This window comes from Ostreococcus lucimarinus, chromosome 9, assembly GCF_000092065.1.
Source record: "Ostreococcus lucimarinus CCE9901 chromosome 9, complete sequence".
In the NCBI taxonomy this organism is placed as follows: Eukaryota; Viridiplantae; Chlorophyta; class Mamiellophyceae; order Mamiellales; family Bathycoccaceae; genus Ostreococcus; species Ostreococcus sp. 'lucimarinus'.
The window spans coordinates 499,604-517,838 of NC_009363.1; the positions used below are offsets into that span (position 1 = coordinate 499,604).

The following is an 18,235-nucleotide window of genomic DNA, read 5'->3' on the forward strand; positions in this document are numbered from 1 at the left end:
CATACTTCAAGCATGCTATGAATATTGTCTATAGGCCGATCCAGTACGATCGCCCATTCGGGTTGTGTATGTGCCCTTGAACCGGTTTCGCAATCGTCCATTCGTACCACATTTTGTGCGCGTCGACGCGGCGCCAAATATAAAATTCAATCTTCGTCGGCGAAGCGCCGCGTCTATCGATGTACACTGGCGTTTGAATGGGAAAGAACATTGGAAACCACGAAAACATGAGCTCGCCCGTCGGACCTAAAGTGTGGTTATGAGGATGGATGCTACAGCGCACGCATCCGGCAGGTCCGTCGTACAGCGTCGCGTCAAAGTACGCGGCGAAACCGTGAAGCGTGCTCGAGGCTGATCCAAGTTCTTCACTCGACCACTCGACGCGCGCGTAACGCTCGTTGTCGATTCGCGCGGCGTTGTTCGGGTGCTCGAACTCCCACACGCTCTTCGGTTCCGCGATGTGATGCACTCTGTGAAACTTGACCACGTACGGTGTTTCGATGGATTTCAAATCCTTGTACGAGACGACGGCGTCGTGCAATTTTGCCGCAGCGATGGGCGCGACGAAAGATTCGTACGACTGCGGCACGCTCACGCCCGTTGGTTTGAGAAATCGCTGCGCGCCGTCCAAACACTCTGGGCTCAACTCGTTGTCTCCGAAACTCCCGAGCAATTCGCTCACCAAAACGTCGACTCGAACATCCGCGGCGCACGTGCGCATATCTCCCGGGAAAATTTGTACTCTATCACCCCAACCCTCTTTCGCGACGAGGTGCTGCAGCGTGACGACCGCGTTTGGATTCTTCTCCACGGCGCACACTTTGATGTTCCTATTGGCGCGTTCGGACGCACGCAATGACGCGCGAACCAGCGGTCCGCGACCTGCGCCGACGACCATCACAGAGCCCTCGTCGCCCTCTGGCACGAGATCAAGAAGCGCGCACCGCACGGCTTCTTCGTATTGAATATACTTGCTCGCATCCTTTTCGAACGTTTCGTACGTCACGCTCTCCAGATTATCCATCAACGGCTGCAAGGGCGCTTGTAAATAATCCCTGTAAGGCGCTTCCGCCAACGCCTGTTCGCTCGCGGGCTCGACGCCGCGAAAGAGGTAGACGAGATACTCCCAATACAGCCGCATTGGATGCGCAGAGTCGACGCCCACGCGCCCTTCGTCCCCGGCCACATCTCCGGGCGCGATGGTCTCGCGCGCGCACCCATCGGGCGCGCCGTTCCAGTCCGTCAACATGATTTGAATATTCCTGCGAAACATGTCGCGAACCATCGCTTGCGCCTCCTTCGGCAGCACCGGAAACCCCCGCGCGTTCTTCACGAACGCTCGAACGCTCAGCGCACACGCGCCCACGCGCTCACCGATCCATCTTTCCCACCATTCGCGTCCGATCGGCGCCGCCACGACGTGAAGCAACGCGTACACATTCGACCTTCTTCCGCACGCCTCGTCCGTCGTTCGCCATCGCGCGTGCGCGTCCTCGTCCGTCGCCGCGTCCCCGCTCGCCCCGAGCACCCTCACCCACACCTTCGTGTGCGTCAGCGCATCAATATTCATCAAAATCACCCGCGCCACGCGCACGTCCCCCCCTTCGCCCTCGTTCGACGTCGCATCGACGATCGCCGCGTGCGCGCCGACGTGTCCCGCCCACCGAAGCTCGCGCGCGAGCGCCCTCTCGTTCCCATTCATTCGCAACTCCCGAAGCGCCGCCGCGGACGTTCGCATCACGACGCGCGTGGACCACTCCTGCGAGTTCAACTCTTCGTCCGAGCGCGCGAACGGCGTTCGAGGGTACATCTCCGACGCGCACTCGTCGTCGATCGTCGCGAATTCATCGCGCGCGGTGACTGGAATCGACACGAAATCGAACCCTCCGCGCGTCGCCGCGTCCACGCTCGTCCCGACGCGCGCGCGCGCGTCCGCGGTGCGCTCGCATCCGACGAATCGCGCGTCGCCGAGGTCGTCGCGCGCGCCGAGCGTCATCGACGCGTCGTTTTGTGTCGACCGAGCGGTGCGGTCGTTACTCCGCGACGCCATGTCGACGCGCCGCGCCGCGATCGCCGCGCCCGCGCGCGCGCCGCGCGCCTCGGGACGACGCGGGCGATCCGCGCGCGTCGCCGCGGCGCCCGCGGAGGACGCCGCGGCGATGGTGCGATTGACGACGGCGCTGCGAAGGATCGACGACGCGAAGTCGCGCGACGGTGGCGGCGCGTGGCGCGTCTGCGAAGCCACGGGCGCGCGCGTGCGCGCGCCGAGGGCGAAGACGCCGTGGGGATGCGTGCACTTCGTCGGCGGCGCGGTGCTGGGAAGCTTTCCGGACGTCGCGTACGACGCGTGGCTCTCGGCGTGCGCGGACGACGTCGGGCTCGTCGTCGTGGCGACGCCGTACGAGTTGGATTTGGATCACGAAAAGTGCGCGATGGCGGTGAAGAAGACGTACGATGAGGCGAGAAGGCTGGCGTGCGCGAAGGAAGGGATGGACGCGTCGCGCGCGCCGACGTTTCGAGTGGGGCACTCGTTGGGATGTAAGCTGTTGTGTCTCGTCGCGAGCGCGGAGGACGCGAACGAACGCGAAGGGAACGGAGAGGCGGGGGATGGGACGATCGATATGGACGTCGACGCGACGAGTGGAACGGCGGTAGCGGTGAGCGGGACGACGAGGGGGGGAGTTGGGAACGTGGCGGGTCATTTTCTCGTCGCGTTTAATAACGCCGACGCGACTGATTCGGTTAAGCTCGTGGAAAAGTTTGCGCGAGAGTTGCTGAAGAAACGCGCCGGTGCCGCGAGCGGAGCGTCGGAGGAGTTTTTCAAGACGCTTCCGAATCTCGCGGCGTTCGCCGAGCGCGCGGCCAAGGCGGCGGGGTTGGAATTTAAGCCGACGCCCGCGCAGACGCTCGAGCGATGTCGAACGCGCTTCGCGTCGAAACGCGTTCGGTTGATCAAATTTAAGGATGATGATTTAGACCAAAACGACGAGCTTTTGGAAGTTTTGCGAGAACGCATGAAAGTCTATCCCGGGCGCGTGGACGCGCGTGAGCTGGACTTCGGTAATCATCTGACGCCCGTGTACTTTAGCACGGACGGGTTGAAGCTCACCCCAGCGCTGGAGAAGCTCGTCGGTCAATTCGCGCTCGGCGATGCGGAGGGTGTGCGTAAGCTCTCCGCAGAGTTCGCCGCGTTCATCCGCGACGCGTCATCGTGAAAGAATATACATGAATGTCGAATCAAATGAATTTAGCTAGGCATCGCCGCTCGCGATGGCGTGTACAATATCATACATTTCCAATTTATTCGTCGTCGGCGTCGTCGTTGGCGTCGTGAATTTGCGCATCTATCGTCGTTCCGTTCGACGGAAGCTCACTCACGAACGATATGAGATCGCTCCTCATGGCGTTGATGAGTAAGGGATCGGTCGTGGTCGTCGATGCATCCACGCGCCAGTGGTCGGGCGTCTCGCCCGTCATGGCGGCGATCCGGTCGGCGGTGTCACACCGCGTGTCCTTGACGTACGAAAACAGGTCTCGCAGTTCGGCTTGCGTGAACGTGCTGGAGCTCGATCCGGCGGAGTTGTTGTTACCAGAAGTTGATTTGAATCCGAGCGTTCGCGCGAGCGCGCCTTTGAGCTCTTGGCGCTGAAACATGCGCTCCTCGATCGTTCCCGTGCTCAGCAAGCGATAGATGGAACACGGTTTCGTTTGACCTTCTCGCCACACGCGCGCCTGGGCTTGCAAATCGTGTGCGGGATTCCACGACGAGTCGACTAGTACCAATCTGTTCGCTCCGACCAGATTAAGCCCGACACCTCCAGCTTTCGTGGAGAGCAACAAAATCTTGCCAGAATTATTGAACGTGCGAACAATGGACGTGCGCTCTTTCGGCGGCGTGGAACCTTGTAATCTATCATACTTCAGGTGCTCGCTCTCGCAAAGCTTGGCGATGAGGTCTAACGTCGTGGTGAAGCCAGAGACGACGACGATGCGTTCATCGTTGGCGAGCGCCCGGAACATGGCGCGCAACACGGCGAGTTTGCTCGACGAAGCCACCGGATCGCTCACCTCAGTCGCGAGCGCCGCCGCGTTGCAGAGCTTTTGCAGCGTCTGAATCGCCTGAAGCGGCGAGATGGATTCCGCATCTTGCGTCTTGCCGATTCGCCCGAGCATCGAAAGCATCGACTTTTGCTTGAGTTGGTCGACGTACAAGCCTTTCTGCACTTCAGAAAGTCGAACGAAGACGACGTACTCGGTCTTTGGCGGCAGCAGCGACGCGTTGATCTCATCCGCTTTTCTCGAGTGAATGAAAGGGCCGATCAAACGACCGACCTCTTCGCGACGTGCGTTACCGATTCGCACAACTTCTTCCTTGGCCCCACGCTCGCTCGCTTTCTCGATCGGCCCGGAATAAATTTTGCGAAACGAATCGAGGTCTCCCAGCAAGCCGGGCGCCGCGAAGTCCATCACACCCCACAACTCGTCCAAGTTATTCTGAATCGGCGTGCCCGTCAGAAGCACCCTGCGATGACACTTGAGCGACGCGAGCGCTTGCGCGCCTTTCGTGGACTGCGTCGCGTTCTTCAGGCGATGCGCCTCGTCGCACACGAGCAAGTCGACGTTCGCCCTCGCGACGACGTCCGCCTGCGCTCTCAAGGTTTCGTACGATGTAATCAACACGTTGTATCTGCGCTGCGATGGAAGCGCGAATTCCTCGAAACTCTTTCTCGCCTCCTTATCACCGCCTTCCACGACTTTTGGATCGCAGCGTTCCTCGCCGAGCCACTTGCGAAACTCCAAGGCCCAGTTCCCCGTGAGCGACGCCGGCACGCACACGACGACGCGTCGACACGTCGGTTGGCCGCGCTTGAACGGTGACTGCTTGAGTAAAGTCCACACGAGCGCGATGACTTGCAACGTTTTACCAAGACCCATTTCGTGCGCCAACAAGCACCCGGTGTGCGCCCTGTTCGTGTGCACGCTCGTTCGCAGTCCCATGACGGCTTCGTACATGAACTGCACGCCGTCGCGTTGATGCGGGCGGAGAAACCTCGATATGAACGGATCGCACACCACCGCACACGCCGTGCGATAATCTCTGCGATGGAAATCAGTGTCGAGCGTCGACAACACGAGCGCCCCGTCCGCGACGTCGCTGTGCAACGGCGCCTCCGGCGCGAACGTCTTCTTCGCCTCCGACGTCGTCGCCGATCCGACGGCGCCGCCGATCCCGCGCACCGGCGCCACGAACGATTTCACTTTCTGCTCGTTCGCGACGACCACCTTCTCCGGCGCCACCGCCGCGCCGCCGCGCGAGAACGCCGCGCCCGAGTCCACGTCCTCCGCGCGCACCGCCTCGCCGATTTCCACCTCGTACTGTCCGATTTCGCACGTCGTCCCCTCCACGATCGTCCCCGCGCACCCTCTCGCCACCCGTTTCCCTCGCATATCGCACAGCTCCGCCCGCTCGCGCGCGCCTCGCGCGATCACCACGCCGTCCACGAACGTCTTCGCCGACCTTTGCTTCCCGCCGCCGCCCGCCTTGCGCTTCGCGTACAGCGCCGAGAAGCATCGCCGCGCCGCATCGTCCCGGGCGGTCGCCCGCCCGCGCCCGGCGACTTTCACCGAGCGCCGCGCGTACGGAGGCGCGCGCGTCGCGCCGTTCGCGCCGTTCGCGCCCACGTACGGCGACACGAACGCGCGATTCGCGTTCGCCATTCGAGGCACCGACCCGTGGGCATCGTCGTTCGCGCCTCGCGTCGTCATCGTCGTCGTCGCGCGTCGTCGTCGCGGGCGTCGCGTCGCGTCGCGTCGCGATTCGTCGTCGTCGTCGACGACCGTCGCCCGTCGCGCGTCGCGCGCGTCGCGACGTGCGACGCGCGATCGCGTCGTCCGAGACGTCCGAGACGCCGAGACGCCGCGCCGGCGATTTGAATCGATCGTCCGCGGTCGCGGTCGCGGGTCGGTATGGGTTTTTTTGTGGGCGAAACACCCGGGTGTGCGAATATCGATGAGCGCCGCGCGCGAGTGTGATTTCGACTCAACACTAATGCGGCGAACGTCGCAAGACGGCGCGCACACGACGGCGCGGGACGCGGGACGCGCGGCGACGCGGGACGCGACGCGCGCGGAAGGCGCGGTCGACGCGACGCGCGCGGTCGACGCTCGGACGCGGGACGCGCGGGACGACGGACGGCGCGACGGCGGACGCGAGGGCGAACACCATGGCGCCACACGACGACCGGGACGTGGAGCGCGCGGAGACGGCGGCGCTGCTCGGGGACGACGGCGACGCGCGCGGTGACGGGCGAGGACGCGCGCGGGGGGGGACGACGCGCGGGACGACGCGGACGGCGATGGTGGTGGGCGGCGCGTGCGCGCTCGCGGCGTGCGCGTCGATCGGGGTGTGGACGCACCGGAGCGAGACGCTGCAGGAGGCGTGGCGACCGGTGCCGGGGGAGGAGTTAGCGATGCGAGCGAGGGGAGCGCGCGCGGGCGGGGCGTCGATCGCGCGGTGGGGGACGACGTCGACGGAGAGGGCGCGGTTGGGGGCGGATGCGGCGACGGGGGTGACGCCGACGCCGACGCAGATGACGGCGCTCAGAGGGTTGCGGTTACAGATTCGTAACGCGATGTTCAATCCGGGAACGGTCACGTCGCAGACGCTGAGCACGATGACGAACCAGTTTTTCAACATCGTGCCGCAGGCGCGCGCGCTGTTCCCGACGGGCGCGCCGGCGAATATCGACGACTTGGACGCGACGATCAAATCTTTGATGGCGAACGGAGCGATGGCGGCACCGGCCGCACCGGCGGCGGAGAGTGAGTTTAGAGACATGCTCGCATCCAGTCACCCGACCGGGGTCTCGATGCCCATCGATGTTTCCACAGAGCCCACGGCGCAGCAACAGCTACGTCCGCGCAAGCCGTTGACGTCGTACGAGTCTGCGCTGTACGAAACCAGGCAAGCGGCGTCGCAGGTTAGCGAGCGTAGCGACGTCGCGTCCACGGGATCGCCTCACCACCATTCGCACCGGGTATCGAGCGAAACGCAGACGGTGATCGAGAACGACAACTTGGAACGCATGATTAATTCGCTGGACGCCTCGGGAGCCGAGGAAGTCGACAAAGTCGAACCGTATCGAGCGCCTTCGGGCGACTTCATTGAATACTCGAATGGCGATTCCACGAGGCATCATAGACGACATCGTCATTCGTCGAACGGCGAAGAAGTTGAAGCCCCGCAGGACGCCGTCTCGACGGGTCCCGCTTTGCCGCCTTGGGCGGCGCAGCCGACCGCCGCCGCACAAGTGCAGCAACCGATCCAACAGTGGACTGGTACTGGCTCAGTGGTTCAGAGCGGGCAAGCGATGCCGTTGGCGACGCCAGTGCCGGTGACGACGACGGCGCCCGCGCAACAAGAGGACGCATCGTGGACGGATTTCCAGAATCTGATGTCGGCGGCGCCGACGCCGGATGCGCCGACGCCGACACCCGTTCCGACGCCGACACCCGTTCCGACGCCGACACCCGTTCCGACGCCGACACCCGTTCCGACGCCGACACCCGTTCCGACGCCGACACCCGTTCCGACGCCGACACCCGTTCCGACGCCGACACCGATGCCGGCGGATGAGCCTTCGGACATCAAGGACCTGCTCGATTTTGGCGCGCCGACGACGTCTCCGCAAGTCGAAGTGACAGCGAGCGCGACTCCTACCCCGACTCCGAGTGCTTCGGACGACGAAAGTGATATTGTAGATTTATTCACGAACGGTGGCGGCGAAGAAAAAGATACTGGAGGATTGGGTGAGGACGTAGCGAGCGCGACGGACGATTCGACTGCGCCGGCATCCATGTTGAGACGGCCCGTCTTCCCGACCGCCGACGCGGAAGCGATTGCTTCGCACATCGTGGACATGATCATGCATCGTAAATCGAGCGATCAAGGCGAAGACGATGCCGCAGATATCGGGTTAGATCAGAGCGGCAGTGCTGAGAAAAAGTCGCAAGATGCGCCCAACCTTTCCAAGGAGGAAATCGCGGCAATGTTGGCGTCAAGCTTGACGGCGGTGACGACGGAGGCTGTGCAGGCGAACGCTTTGGAGAACGCGCGCGTGTCTGACGCATCGAACGGTAGTGCCAACGCAAAAATAATGGCCGACGCATTAGTGGCGCACGATAAAATGATGGCAAAGCGCATAGCTGAAATTCTGACGAGCGAGAACGCAGAGGACAAGCTTGCCAATCCGAATGCCGCCGCCAGCATCGGCTCGGCGACGGGGTACGACGTTTCGGGTCGCTCGGGCGAAGCGGCGCAGTTGATCATGTACGAGGAACAGCGTCACCAGCGTGAGGAAGTTGAAGCCATGCGGCGAGATTTAGCGGCTCTGATGGCCAACATTCAGGCCAACTACGCCATGGGCGCGACGGAGGATCGAATTGATAAAACAGCTTCGGCGGCGGCGAGTCACATCATCGACACCCTTCGACCGGTGATCAAAACAGACGTCGCTCGCGAGGGTTCGTCCGAGTCGTCAACTCTGTTCGATTATCCAGTCATGCCGAGCTCGTCACTGAGTAGTGAAACTTTGCGTTTGGATTCGATCGACGACGATAGTTACGACGACGTCGGCTCGGCCGAGGCCAAGGCCAAGGCCAAGGCGACTTCCAAGGATGACGATGGCGCCGCTTCAGGAGACTGGTTAGCCCTCTTGGAAGAAGACGCCGGGGGTGCGTCAGCCGCTGCCACTCCATCGGCACCGGCGCCGGCGCCGGCTAAAAAGTCATCTGACGGCGTCGACGCGTCGTCTTCGAATTCCGAAGAAGACGTCTCCGTTCCCGGCGACAACGGCGCGACGGGCGATCAACCCGCTTGGCTCGCGCACGCGCTCACCGACGAGCAGCTCACCGCACAGTTCCTCGCAGACGAAGTCGAGGACGACGGCGAGGCGACGCGCAAGCGTTCCCGCAAGCACAGGGCGTCGAGATTGGGCGCGTCTCAACGCTTCACCGCGCCGACGCCCGTCGTCCGGGACGAACCGACGCGCGAAACCAAACAGGGCGCGTACGTTCGCGCCCTGAACGAGCGCGCCGCTCGCGCCCTGCGCCACGATTAGCGTCAAATGTCAAATGTCAAATGTCTCATAGCGACCACGCGCTCCCCCGACGCGTCACTTCGCGGCCGCCGCATGCCCGACGTCGCGCGCGCGCGCGTCCCGCGCCTCGCGACCGCGCGCGCGCCGAATCGCGTCGCGCGTCGCGCGATGTCGCGGCGTCGCGCCGCGCCCTGGACGACCGCGGACGTCCTCGAGACGCTCGGCGACGCCATGACGCGCGGACGCGTGACGTCGCTCGCCGGCGACGCCGACGCGCGCAACGCGATTCAGCGCGCGGCGATCGCGACCATCGTCGACGCGGATCGCGTGCGCGTGCCGCCGGACGCGATCGACGCGCTCGCCGCGGGCGCGCGAGCGCACGACGGGGCGACGACGACGGACGCGCGCTGGGCGGCGCTTCGCGAGTGCTACGACGTCGCGCTGCGACGATTGATGGAGAGCGAAGGAACGGTCGATTTCGCGCTCGCGGACGCGGTGTACGCGAGCGAAAGCGAGGATAGCGCGTGCAGGGTCGCGGAGGCGCGAATGACGTTCGTCGGGGACTCGAAGGATTTGACGCGATGGCGGTCGCTGAACGACGGCGTCATGGGCGGGATGAGCGACGGTTTCATGGCGAGACGAGGCGACGAGGGCGCGAGTTTCATGGGGAACGTCAGTCTCGAGCGTAACGGTGGGTTCGCGAGCGTGCGCGCGATGGTGGAGGAGGACGCGAGCGATTTCGACGGCGTGTACGTCGACGCGAAGTCGCCCTCCGGCGCGACGAAAAAGTTTCTCTTCATCCTGAAGGACGACGAGTGCTTGCGCGAGCAAATCAACTTCAAGGTGGCGTTCGAGGCGGGCGAGGAGTACGGAAGGGTGAAGATTCCGTTCGCGGCGTTCGCGCGTCCCGAGCGCATGGGACGCGCGTGCTTGCGCGAACCGCTCCGATTGGCCAAACTGCGCGAGTTCGGGTTGATGATTCTCAAAGGCGACGCCGCGCAAGTGGGGCCGTTTGAGCTCGTCGTGCGCGAGATCGGTTTCTATCGCGGCTAGCATCATTTTTACAACAACATCGATCGTATTCATTTCCCAATAGTGGAGTGAACGTTTGCCTCCGACGCGCGCACGTCCTTTGCGTCAGATTTCCCCGAAACACGAATCCCAGACGCGTCGACGCGGTACTCGAAAGACGTCAACGGCGCGAGCGGGCTCTTTACGATTTTCAACGCTCGTCTGTCTTCCAACACCTCGAGCGCGATGCGCGTGTTCACGCAGTGCGCCCACTTCGTGCCGAGCGCGGCGGTGATTCCACTCGATTCATCCGCGACATCATCACCGCCATCGCTCGCGTGCCGAGCGAACGTTCCAATTTTCGTCGTCACCTGATTCACCGCGAGCACCGCGAGCGCGTGCTTCTCCGCGTGCCGCTTGAGCGTCGACGCCACCGCGCCCAACGCGCTCTGCCGCTGCACCACCTTCTCTCGTCCGAACTCCGCGCGCGCGAGATGCGCGATGGAGTCTATGATCACCAACCGCACCTTGTGATCGATGATCGCCTCCTCCAACGCGTCCAATCGTTTATTCAAATCCGTCAGACTCGTCGGCGTCACCACGTGCACTCTGCGCGCGAGCGCGTGCACGCTTTCCTCATCCTCAAACGCCCCGGGGAATTTCTCGCGCGCGATCTCCGCCAGACGCGCCCCACTGAATTTCCGTTCGGCGTCGACGTAAATCACCCCCCCATCGCGTCCACCGACGCGCGCCGGCGCCGCCGCGCTCGCGCACGCCGCGAGACACAGCTGCGTCTTTCCCGCGCCCGCCGCGCCGACCACCTCCGTCACCGCGCCGACGCGCAGCCCACCGCCGAGCGCTTTGTCCACGTCCTCGATGACGAGTGGGACGTATTGCGACCTTCGCAGCGCGTCGAGCGCCGTCGTGGGCGTCGGCGCGACGGCTTTCGCGACGCTGATTATGAACTGTCGCGCGCGGTGCATCGAAACGTCGGCGAGCTCGACGACGTCCAACGGGGCGCGATAGAGCGCGTCTTCGGCGGTGCGACATCCTCGGGACTCGAGCTTGGCGGCGAGGGTTTGGTCGACCGCGGGTAAGCGGTCGAGGGTGCGACGGGACGCGGACATGGCGCGCGAGGCGCGGTGTGGCGACGACGGATGACGAACGCGAATGTGTATGCTTTGTTTTACAGGAAGAAATAGGGTAGTTGCGGTGGTGCGGGGATGTCATCACGCCGACGCCGAAGTCGCCGCGCGGCGGGTGCCGCGACGTCGAACTGTGCGGCGGAAGAAGGTGCGCCGGATGCCTCGGACAAAGTCGAAAAACGGCTGCGCGAGGCGGCCGAAGACGATGGAGAGCAAGACGCAGCCGAGAGAGAAGGACTCCTTGACGTGTTCGGCGATGGACACCGAACGAAGACCAGTGAAGAGCTCTCGTCGAAGGGTCTTGTCCGTGGCGAGCATTTGCGCGGCGTCCTTGGCGAGGGCGAAGATGGGGACGTTGACGCCGCCCTTGGCGCCGATGCCAGCCATGTCCATCAAATTGCGCAGGCGTTCCCATTCGAATCGCTCCTTGACGACGACGACTTTGAGCAAACGAAGTCGAAGCGCGGGGTCGGGGTCGGTGAGCAGCCGACGTGCGACGTACGGAAACGCGGCGTCGAGTAAGTTGAAGTCTGGGTTGAGCGTCAAGCAAATGTTCTCCTGCGTGAGCAGCGAGCGAATGACGAGGGAGAAACGCTCGGGAACGCGGATGGGGTAATCGTACAAGAGCTTGTTGAACTCTCGAGTGAGACCTCGGAACGAAAACTTTTCCGTGCTCGCCAGCGATTGCAGCGCTTCGTCTCCCCACACGTCGGCCAAGCCTTCGGCGACGGGGCCGATGTCCGCGCCGGCTTGCAAAAAGCCCAAATCCGCCAACGTTTCGGCCAACGCCTCGTAATCACGGTTCATCGTGTGCACGACAGCGTCAATCAAGCTTTCTTGGTTCGCCCGCGAAATTTCCGCGACGTTACCAAAGTCCACGTACGCGATGTCGCCGTCACGCAACGCCAAAACATTTCCGGGATGCGGATCTCCATGAAACAAGCCAAACTCTAGCAATTGCTTCAAGCCAGCCTCGACACCGTTGACCAGGAATCGTGCGCGCGCGGCGTCGTCGGCGAAGGCGTCTTCGCGCGTGCATCGCACGCCGGGTTGCCAGTGCATCACGAGCACTCGCGGACCGCTCAATTCGGCGACGACGGGCGGAATGTGCACGCTCTCGTCGTTTCGAAAGTTGAACGCGAAGTCTCGCAAGTTTCTCGCCTCTTGCACAAAGTCCAACTCCTCCAACAACTTCTCCGCGAATTCGTCGACTAAGAGCGACGCCGAGCACCCGAGATTGGCTCGCGCATACTTGTCAAAAAATTTCAGCGCCGCCGCGCGCAAAAGAAACAAATCCATCACGCACTGCGCGCGCGTGTTCGGTCGTAAGACTTTTATCGCGACGTCGGTGCCATCTGTTTTCAGTTTACCTCTGTAAACTTGCCCGATCGACGCCGCCGCGATGGGTTCTTCGGAGATTTCGCTGAAAGTCTCCTCGATGAGCCGGCCCGTTTCTTCCTCGATTATCTTAAACGCCAGCTTTGAATTGAACGGCGGCACGCGATCCTGAAGCTTCGTCAGCTCTTCCATCAGATCCTCGTTCACCAAATCAGGTCTGTTCGCCAGATTTTGCCCGAGTTTCACGAATAACGGCCCGAGTTCGCACAGCGTCTCCTTCACCGCCGCCCCCCAGCGCGACCCGCCGTCGGCTTCGTCCAGCTTTTGCAAGCGCGCCTGCTTATTCTTCAACTTCCCCAGCACGACCGCCAAACGCGCCGATCGCTGCGCCAGCTCAAACGGTCTCGCCAGCGCTTCCTGACGCACCGCGTCGGGATCGTATCGCGTCACCATTCGACAAAAATCTCGATCCGCCTCGAGCGTTTCCTTATCCTTCACCTTCTTCTCCCGCCCCGCGTCGACTTTCACCGGTTTCGCCTTCACCCTCACCGTCTTCCCGATCGCCCCTCCCCCGCCGCTCTTCGAGACGTCTTCCCCGCTCTCCATCGGCGGCGGCGCGACCGCGCCCGTGCGCGTCGTCGACCCTCTGCTCGGCGTCCGCGCGCGTCCCGCTCGCCGCGAGGTCGCCGCGTCGTCGCCTCGCCTCCCCACCGCCACCGCGCGCGCCCATCGCGCGCTCGCGCGCGCGCGCGCCGTCGTCGCGATCGCCCGCGTCGACGCGCGCGCGATCCGCGGCATCGCGCGTCCCGCGCGCGCCGTCGTCGCGCCCGGCGCCGCGATTCCCAACCTCGTCGTCGTCATCGTCGCCGCGCGCGCCGCCGTCGCGCGCGCGCCTCGCCCGCGTCCGCTACCGGCGCGTCGCCCGCGTCGTCCGCGTCGCCGTCGACGCGCGCGGCTCGATCCGCGCGCGAGTCCGCGCGCGCGTCGCGAACCCGCGCGTCGCGTTGTCGCCCCGCATTACGACGCGCGGATTCGCGACGCGCCGACGCGCGCCTCGCCGACGCTCGACGTCGATCGACGCCTCGCGCGCGCGACGCCGCGACTCGCCGCGCCATGGCGTCGCGCGCGCCGCGCGTCGCGACGCCGCGCGTCGCCGTCGCCGCGCGCGGATTTCGTGACGGCGCGCGCGTCCGACGCGCGACGCCGTGGCGCGCGCGCGACCGCGTCGTCGCCGCCGCGGACGCGCGCGACGGCGCGAGCGACCGCGCGGACGCGTCGCGCGCGGGCGGTCGCGGCCGAGGTGCGACCGCGCGACGCGCGAGTTCGCATCGCGCGCGAGCGTCCCTAACGACCTCGATCGACGAATGCGCGACGAATGGGCGACGACTGACGCGCGAAACGCGTGAAACAGGCGCTGCGCGACAGGGAGGACGCGGACGAGGACGCGGTGCGCGCGGGGGAGGGCGCGGACGGGGCGGCCGGGGACGGGTGCGGATACAGAGCGATGGGAAACAACACCTCGGGCAGACGCTCGAGTACGCGAAGGAGAAGGCGTTTCCGAGCGCGAGCGCGGACGATTCGGGAGATTTGATCGATGATCCGCCGCTGAAGATACTGCCGCTCGGTGGGTTGGGTGAGATTGGGATGAATTGCATGCTCGTCGGGAGCGGGGATCGATACGTGCTGCTCGACGCGGGGTTGATGTTTCCGGAGTGAGTGCGCGAGGGCGAGCGAACGCGGCGCGAGCGAGCGAGCGACGACGAGAGCGCGAGGACTGACATGGGTTGCTTTGCGCGCGCGCGAACAGTCACGAGGAATTGGGTATTCAGAAAGTGCTGCCGGACGTGTCGTTTTTGGCGCGTTGGAAGGATAAGATTGAGGCGGTGCTCATCACGCACGGACACGAGGACCACATCGGGGCGTTGCCGTGGGTCGTGCCCGCGCTCGACCCGTCGACGCCAATCTACGCGGGTTTGTTCACCATGCAGCTCATCAAGCGGCGCATGCAGGAATACTCTCTGTGGAACGATCAACGGTTCAAGGTTTTCGACATGAACGAGCGGTTTCAGGCTGGACCGTTTGAGATGGAGGCGGTTCGCGTGACGCACTCCATTCCGGATTGTTGCGGGTTGATTTTCCGTTCAGAACACGGGACGATCGTGCACACGGGGGATTGGAAAATCGATGAAAATCCAGTCGATGGACGCATATTCGATCGCACGTCGTGGGAACGCGTCGGGAACGAGGGCGTGACGCTCATGATGAGCGACAGTACCAACGTTTTGTCGCCGGGGCGCACGATCAGCGAATCCGCCGTGAGCGAGGGCATCATGCGTAGGGTGTTGGGCCATCGCGGACGGATCATCACCACACAGTTCGCGTCGAACATACATCGACTCTACGGCGTTCGCGCCGCGGCCGAGGCCACGGGGCGTCAGATTGCGTTCTTGGGCATGTCCTTGACGACGTACCTCGAGGCGGCGAAGCGAGCTGGCATCGCGCCAATCGATCCTGAGAAACTCATCCCGGCAGACGAGATCGACAACTGCGATCCCAGTAAGTTACTCATCGTCACCACTGGGTCTCAAGGCGAAGAGCGCGCGCAACTCGCCCTCGCTGCGCACGGAAGCTCGCGACTTTTGACGTTGCAACCGGAGGATCTGTTGCTGTATTCGGCGAAGATGATTCCCGGAAACGAAAAGCGAGTCATGCGTATGATGAATGAAATCGCCAAGCGCGGACCGGAGATCGCGATGGGACGCGAAGATTGCTTGCACTCATCGGGTCACGGGTACAAGGACGAACTAGACGAGGTGATCAAGCTATTGAAACCCGAGCACTTCTTACCAGTGCACGGCGAGTATGCGTTTTTACGAGCGCACGAGCAACTTGCACGACAATCTGGCGTACGACACACGACTGTGATCGGGAACGGCGAGATGCTTGGTGTGACACCTTTAAGGAAGAAGCAATCACACGGCACTATGGGTAACTTTCACCGCATAGGAAAGGCGCGTTTACAAACAATGTTCAACGACGGAGGTTGGGGGAGCGGCACGTCAGAGGACATGGCCATCGAGGAACGAATGCGCATCGCCGTCGAAGGTATCATCGTGTGCGACTACGAAATTTCCAACGACGGTAATAATTTAATCGCCGCAAAGGCGCGCGTGACGTCGCGCGGCATGTGGACCGACGACGGTCGTCTGCTGGAGTCTGTGCGGTCGAGCGCCATCGCCGCGTCCGCCGACATGCCCGTCGGTACCAAGCTCAGCACCGTCGAACGCGCTGTATCCAGCGCCATTCGTTTCGCCGTGAAGAACTACTGCAACAAGCGACCAGATGTCATCGTCGTCGCGCATCGTGCGGGCGAGTCTTCACGTCCCATCCCCAAACTCGACGCCGTGGAAGACGACGACGACGACGAAGGCGGGCAAAAGCGATACCCCAAGCGCACGATGTCCCCGACCGACGTCAGACCGCTTCGAGGCGATTACAAAGGACCGGGACCATCGGGAGGCGAACGCCACAAACGTCGCGACTCGGAGTATCAGTGAGCGAGCCGTCGCGAGCGAGCGACATTTTGATTGCGCCGAACAAACGGCGAAAATTTTAGTACGCAGACTGTGAATATTATTTTACATCTCTCGGAGTCACGTCGACTTTTGTCACATGGACTTTTCAACGTACTTCACCATCAGCGCGTCGTTCCCTCGCACCGTCGTCTCCACCGCCAAATCTCGGAGGGCTTGCCAATCGAAATTCTCCCGCGCGTAGGCGGCCCTCGTCTCCATCAACCTCAACGCCGCCAATCGCAACTGCGGCTCGTCCCGCATGAGCGCCTCCAACCACTCGTCTCCGTTTCGCAGCGGATGCGTCTCCAAAAACCCCGCGAGCGCGCTCGACAGCGCGGTCGATCCGCCTTCGTTGTCGTAGCTCAGCTCTTGGTCGAGCGTCGTGCGAACCGCGGCGACGGTGAACAGCGTCTTCAGCGCCTCGCTCGCCTTCATCTCGGGCGACACGCCGTAGCCGAACGCGTCGGGCAGCGTCGACGCGCGCGCGCGCGCTCGCGCGCGCCGCGGCGCCGCCAGCGCCGGCCGAAACGTCCACGTCAGCATGCGTGCGCTTTATTGCGCGACGCTTTATGCGGCTGATCGCGCGCGCGCGCGCGAGGGTCGATCGTCCGACGCGCGCGCGAACGCGACGCAAAGCGCGATCGAGCGCGCCGCCGCGCGGCGGGCGCGCGGAGGCGCGAAGCGAGGGCGCGCGCGCGGATTCAGACGCGGCGGCGTGTCGAGTGAAATTCGCATTCGAAGGCACGGCGCGACTGTACGGTGACGCGCGATACGAGCGGCTGCGCGCGGCGCACGTCCTCGTCGTCGGACTGGGCGGCGTCGGGAGCTGGGCGGTGGAGGCGCTCGCGCGCACGGGCGTGGGACGGTTGACGCTGATCGATTTGGACGCGGTGTGCGAGACGAACGTGAATCGACAAGCGGAGGCGACGGTCGAGACGATCGGGGCGTTCAAGGCGGACGCGATGATGGATAGAGTGCGAGCGATAAATCCCGATTGCGACGTGCGCGTCGTGAGAGATTTTGTGCAGCGAGAGAACGTGGAGGAAATCTTGGGAGGGGCGGCGAGAGAGGTCGGCGGCGGCGTCGATTACGTGCTCGATGCGATCGACAAGGAGAAGGATAAAGCAGCCATCATCGCGTATTGCGTGTCGGAGAGGATACGGATATGCTCCACGGGTGGTGCGGGTGGAGTGGATTCGTTGAGTGAGCTGCGCGCGGAGGACTTGGCGAACGTGACGTTTAATCGGTTGTTGAGCTCGACGCGAAAGACGTTGCGAAAGCGGTACGCGTTTCCCAAGGAGTCGGGCGACGGCGGGTCGTTTCCCGGGGCGAATAAGGGCAAGCGTAAGTCGCAGGGGAAGTGGGGCGTGAAGTGCGTGTACGCGCCGGAGAACGATAACACATTTAAAAAGGCCGGGACGAAGGGGCGAGGTGGGATCGGTTGCGAAGGCGTCGGCGGTTCAGCCGTGTTCGTCACGGGCGCCATCGGGTTCAAGGCGGCGTCGGAAATCGTGATCGATCTTGTGCAAGATTCGATGGCGGATGGTAATTCAAGTAATAAACAACCATCGACGGCGACAACTGGGTGGCGCTCGCGCGTGTGGCCGCCGAATGATACGTCCGATACCGCGGACGATTCGGCGCAAACGCCGAATGAAGACTCGCAAAAAGTTATCCCGGGGCGACAAGACGAACTTCAACCGACGACGGCGAGTCTCGAAGCCGCGCGCGCGCTAGATTCTGTAGAAATGTTCGATGCGCACTGTCACTGGCATTTGGACGGCGAACGCAAAGCCATTCGCAAGCTTTGCGCGAAACTCGCCGGGGCGGCGATGACGACGACGAGGCCGGGTGACTGGGGCGCTGCTCAAGCCGTTCGCGAGGGCGACGACGGACTGAACGTGAACGTCCCGATAGCTCTAGGCGTGCACCCGTGGTGGGCACACTTAGAAAAGGAAGGTAAAGACGACTGGATGCGAGAGCTACGGCTTAATATCGAATCGACGCCAAACTCCGTCGTCGGCGAAATCGGCCTCGACAAAGTCGCGACGCCACCAGATGGGTCGCA

The 18,235-nt window shown here is 63.4% G+C and overlaps 10 protein-coding genes across 10 annotated transcripts; 5 read left to right on the plus strand and 5 right to left on the minus strand.

Annotated features, from left to right (window-relative positions):
- Positions 1 to 28: 28 nt before the first annotated feature.
- OSTLU_34972 (predicted protein) lies at positions 29 to 1,702 on the minus strand (the record flags this gene model as incomplete). Its single annotated transcript, XM_001419788.1, has 1 exon — positions 29 to 1,702. One exon carries the CDS (start codon positions 1,700 to 1,702, stop codon positions 29 to 31), a length of 1,674 nt encoding a protein of 557 aa, XP_001419825.1.
- Positions 1,703 to 2,159: 457 nt separating this feature from the next.
- Positions 2,160 to 3,215, plus strand: OSTLU_33610 (predicted protein; the record flags this gene model as incomplete). The annotated part of the gene is made up of 1 exon (XM_001419580.1): positions 2,160 to 3,215. The coding sequence occupies one exon, from the start codon at positions 2,160 to 2,162 to the stop codon at positions 3,213 to 3,215; it is 1,056 nt and encodes a 351-aa protein (XP_001419617.1).
- Positions 3,216 to 3,300: 85 nt separating this feature from the next.
- Positions 3,301 to 5,766, minus strand: CHR3513 (predicted protein; the record flags this gene model as incomplete). The annotated part of the gene is made up of 1 exon (XM_001419789.1): positions 3,301 to 5,766. The coding sequence occupies one exon, from the start codon at positions 5,764 to 5,766 to the stop codon at positions 3,301 to 3,303; it is 2,466 nt and encodes an 821-aa protein (XP_001419826.1).
- Positions 5,767 to 6,356: 590 nt separating this feature from the next.
- On the plus strand, positions 6,357 to 9,156 carry OSTLU_25071 (predicted protein; the record flags this gene model as incomplete). Its single annotated transcript, XM_001419581.1, has 1 exon — positions 6,357 to 9,156. One exon carries the CDS (start codon positions 6,357 to 6,359, stop codon positions 9,117 to 9,119), a length of 2,763 nt encoding a protein of 920 aa, XP_001419618.1. The 3' UTR covers positions 9,120 to 9,156.
- A 395-nt stretch (positions 9,157 to 9,551) lies between these two features.
- OSTLU_33613 (predicted protein) lies at positions 9,552 to 10,151 on the plus strand (the record flags this gene model as incomplete). Its single annotated transcript, XM_001419582.1, has 1 exon — positions 9,552 to 10,151. The coding sequence occupies one exon, from the start codon at positions 9,552 to 9,554 to the stop codon at positions 10,149 to 10,151; it is 600 nt and encodes a 199-aa protein (XP_001419619.1).
- Positions 10,152 to 10,180: 29 nt separating this feature from the next.
- Positions 10,181 to 11,236, minus strand: OSTLU_50387 (predicted protein; the record flags this gene model as incomplete). The annotated part of the gene is made up of 1 exon (XM_001419790.1): positions 10,181 to 11,236. The coding sequence occupies one exon, from the start codon at positions 11,234 to 11,236 to the stop codon at positions 10,181 to 10,183; it is 1,056 nt and encodes a 351-aa protein (XP_001419827.1).
- Positions 11,237 to 11,635: 399 nt separating this feature from the next.
- On the minus strand, positions 11,636 to 12,874 carry OSTLU_1228 (predicted protein; the record flags this gene model as incomplete). Its single annotated transcript, XM_001419791.1, has 1 exon — positions 11,636 to 12,874. A coding segment is annotated over one exon (1,239 nt), but the record flags the coding sequence as incomplete, so codon positions are not given.
- A 1,308-nt stretch (positions 12,875 to 14,182) lies between these two features.
- On the plus strand, positions 14,183 to 15,516 carry OSTLU_2719 (predicted protein; the record flags this gene model as incomplete). The annotated part of the gene is made up of 2 exons (XM_001419583.1): positions 14,183 to 14,304; positions 14,400 to 15,516. Coding segments are annotated over 2 exons (1,239 nt in total), but the record flags the coding sequence as incomplete, so codon positions are not given.
- Positions 15,517 to 16,275: 759 nt separating this feature from the next.
- OSTLU_8657 (predicted protein) lies at positions 16,276 to 16,623 on the minus strand (the record flags this gene model as incomplete). The annotated part of the gene is made up of 1 exon (XM_001419792.1): positions 16,276 to 16,623. A coding segment is annotated over one exon (348 nt), but the record flags the coding sequence as incomplete, so codon positions are not given.
- A 293-nt stretch (positions 16,624 to 16,916) lies between these two features.
- Positions 16,917 to 17,465, plus strand: OSTLU_6983 (predicted protein; the record flags this gene model as incomplete). Its single annotated transcript, XM_001419584.1, has 1 exon — positions 16,917 to 17,465. A coding segment is annotated over one exon (549 nt), but the record flags the coding sequence as incomplete, so codon positions are not given.
- Between the last annotated feature and the right edge of the window lie 770 nt (positions 17,466 to 18,235).